This window comes from Rhagoletis zephyria, unplaced genomic scaffold (genome assembly GCF_001687245.7).
Source record: "Rhagoletis zephyria isolate East Lansing unplaced genomic scaffold, Rhagoletis_zephyria_1.1 Rzeph_scaffold_02722, whole genome shotgun sequence".
Lineage (NCBI taxonomy): Eukaryota > Metazoa > Arthropoda > Insecta > Diptera > Tephritidae > Rhagoletis > Rhagoletis zephyria.
The window spans coordinates 53,853-56,907 of record NW_016159806.1 but is presented as its reverse complement, the minus strand read 5'-3'; the positions used below and the strand labels follow the sequence as shown (position 1 = coordinate 56,907).

General features: G+C 34.1%; 1 protein-coding gene across 1 annotated transcript; it reads right to left on the bottom strand.

The window, feature by feature from the left end:
- Positions 1-1,303: 1,303 nt before the first annotated feature.
- On the bottom strand, positions 1,304-2,730 carry Ho (Heme oxygenase). The gene is made up of 2 exons (XM_017622183.1): positions 2,382-2,730; positions 1,304-2,191 (listed from the first exon to the last, which is right to left on the bottom strand). The coding sequence occupies exons 1-2, from the start codon at positions 2,554-2,556 to the stop codon at positions 1,494-1,496; spliced, it is 873 nt and encodes a 290-aa protein (XP_017477672.1). The 5' UTR covers positions 2,557-2,730; the 3' UTR covers positions 1,304-1,493.
- Between the last annotated feature and the right edge of the window lie 325 nt (positions 2,731-3,055).

Genomic DNA, 3,055 nt, shown 5'->3' with positions numbered 1-3,055 from the left:
CAAAAATCAATGCGATTTTTTAGCACCTTCAAGCTTGCACTTTGTTATACTAAAATTAGTTGAGCTATAAAACTGCATACTTAGAATTTTTCTAAAAAATCTGAATAGAAAGTTGCAAATAAGTATGCAAATTTATTGAATTTTCCTGAGTTTTGCACAAAATTTAGAGATTTAGTTTTTATGTTTTTTGGTGTAGGACGAACTATATATTTATAAAAAATTATCGAAAATAAATTAGAATAAAAAACTTTTCAGATATTGCGAAATATTCTCTGTGCCAATACTTTTGTCCGGCACTGTATGTACGTTTTCATTAAAAAATAAAAAAAGCTGGAATGATAAATTAATTTGTCAGAAACTATACGCTCTATCGGAAAGTGATGTATATACGATTTATGGAGAATTTCATTGGATTTCATTTTCCGCATTTTATATTAAGGTTTTTAAATTGGTTCGTAAGATATACGTGATTAAAAGGAACCAATTTTTGCTTTAAGCTGAATAACGGTTAATTGCAAATATGTATTTCGGATACGAAACAAAAACCAAATTGAAATTTGTGATCCAGTGTAATTATCCAGCAAATGAGTCTTATCACTCAGGAGAATTCTTCGAACCTTTTTCCTGTTCCAATTCATTCCCATCGCCATGGTTTAATATGAACTAAAAAATTTCTCTCGCTTTACCTTTATTTTGGCTTACAGAATTTACAGAATCTTTTACAGTTATGGCTATGAATTTTGGCAATCAGTTGCTCATCGTTGACAAATCGAAAGCAACAAAAAACTTTTTTACTGCGCAAATTCTGCAGCATTTCAGTTGAGCATCAGCAACATATTCTGGTCTATCGCTGAATCCATCGTATTCCGATTTTCGTGAACGTATGCATTCAAGGTATATGCTACGTTTGTAGCTATTCGGATTCAGTGATAGCACTTGCATATATTTCACGAAAATCGGACTACGATGGCTTCAGTGATAGCCCGGATTATCAAAAAGGCAACAAGGTCTCAATATTGCGGTAATTATTACGTAGCTTGAATACACCCAACATCTACATATAGTCGTTTAAAGTACAAAACCGAATTGAACACACTAACATTATTGAATGAATTTTCAGGAAAAACTTGCAATGCAATTCGTAATTTTTTGATATTAAATGGACCTATTATCTAGGTACGCGATTTTGCATTTTGCTGATACGCGGTTTTTGTACTTAAAACGACGATATGTATGTATATACGTACATATGTTATTGGGGCCTTTTGCATTGTGACGTTCTGTGCATTCTGCAAAGCATTAATTCTTGATTAACATATCTTTATTTATGATAATGCAAAGCGGCTTACAAGTATTTTTGACGAATAATTTCAAGCAAATTTTTGTTATGGTATATTTAACCTTCTGAGAACTCCCTTGTTTTGCAATATCGTACTACATACATATATATTTTTCTACCTCCACTGTTTTATTGTAGTTTTTTTTTTTTTGAATTAACGCTTAGCAAGCTTTAATGCAAAATATACACCCATTACAAACACCAATACAATGGCCAATTTTCTAAGATTTGCCCGATTAACGCCCTTTATAGAGCGGACAACATCACCGTTGTAAATAAAAACGTTACGGCTTTCTTCAATGAATTCCGCGCGAAGTCGATCATCAAAAGCTCCATAATTATCGTTGAGCACTTGGCGTAATTTATTCTTCAATACAGAAATTTTTTCCGGAAAAAATGTTGCAGCACATCCTACTGGACAAATCGTAACTTGCCTTGGCATTGGACGATGCTCCAAGTCATCATCTATTGCATTCGAATTTGCTGGTTTCGGCTCCTCGTCTTCCTCATCCTGCCTACCAATCCATAGTTTCCTCTTAATCATTCTCTTCTTTTGCAGCAACTGACCCCCTGACATTAAGGCCATATACATTTGGTAAGCATAGGCAAATAACAGCAGCTTATTTTTTGAATTCACTTCCTGCAAATGACCGAGGTACTTCTTAACACTTTCACGCGGTTCATATGAATCCTTCCAATTTTCTCCAAGGAAATATGACAAATCCTGCTCAAATGCGTCTTTACGGTGAAGCTCTTTTGGAAGCAAATTTTCAGGTAGATTTTCTTCAAGAAATTTGTATATTTCGAAAAATGCTAACAAGCCGTCATACCAAACCGCATCATCAGATAATGCTGAAACAAAGTAAATAAATAAAAGTTGTTACATTGGGCCTCATGCATAAAAGGCGAGTTTGAGCTCAAACCTCAATTATTGCACCGATGAAGTGAGCTCACACTCAAGAATTTGTAATGAAAATCTATTTGGGAGCTTAAGCTCACTTTTTATGCATGATTCCGATTATTTGTGCCCTTTGTTACTTACCCAATGCAAATTTAGCATTCACTAGAACATCACTAAGCTTGTGTACATCTTTTGTGGCTTGGCGTAATTCTCTTGTAAAGGTCATATCCACAACGGGTTCATTCGCATCTTTAGGATTTGCTTGTCCTGGTGATATTTTTTCTTCCGCCGAATTTGATTGCGACGCAGTTTCCATTTAGACTTCTTTGTTCTTTATGTGCGTACGATATTTTTACTATATGCTCTATGGCAAAACCAATTTCACATCCGCGGTTGACCTCTGATGTTTGTTTTGGTTTTTTTGGGAGATTGTAAATTGACAGATGAAAAGATTTGAGAAACGAGCAGTGTTGCCATGTTGCTTGACAGTTCAAACTTTGGGCTCTGTCACACGGTCAGTAATTATCCGATATTTGGATCGCGATCCATATTGATGGATTGATGGATCGCGCACGAATGCTACATGTTCAATATTTATCGCGTCAGTATTTGCATAATTTATTTATTTATTTATTTATTTATTACAGTCATTTGACCTATATACATTCACGTATATACATTTGAATTATGTATTGCAATATATAATAAAGGTAAAGTTAAAATTAATGCTTAAAATAAGTTAACCTGTTACACTTTTCCTTCTTATGTATATTTAACTAAGATAGCATATTCTCGATGTTGTTGGAATGGACATG

Excerpts from the sequence above, each read along its gene's own strand:
- Ho (XM_017622183.1), bottom strand. The coding sequence starts at position 2,556 with ATGGAAACTGCGTCGCAATCAAATTCGGCGGAAGAAAAAATATCACCA. Across the intron at positions 2,192-2,381 it reads GAATGCTAAATTTGCATTGG|CATTATCTGATGATGCGGTT; the intron begins GTAAGTAACAAA and ends ACTTTGTTTCAG.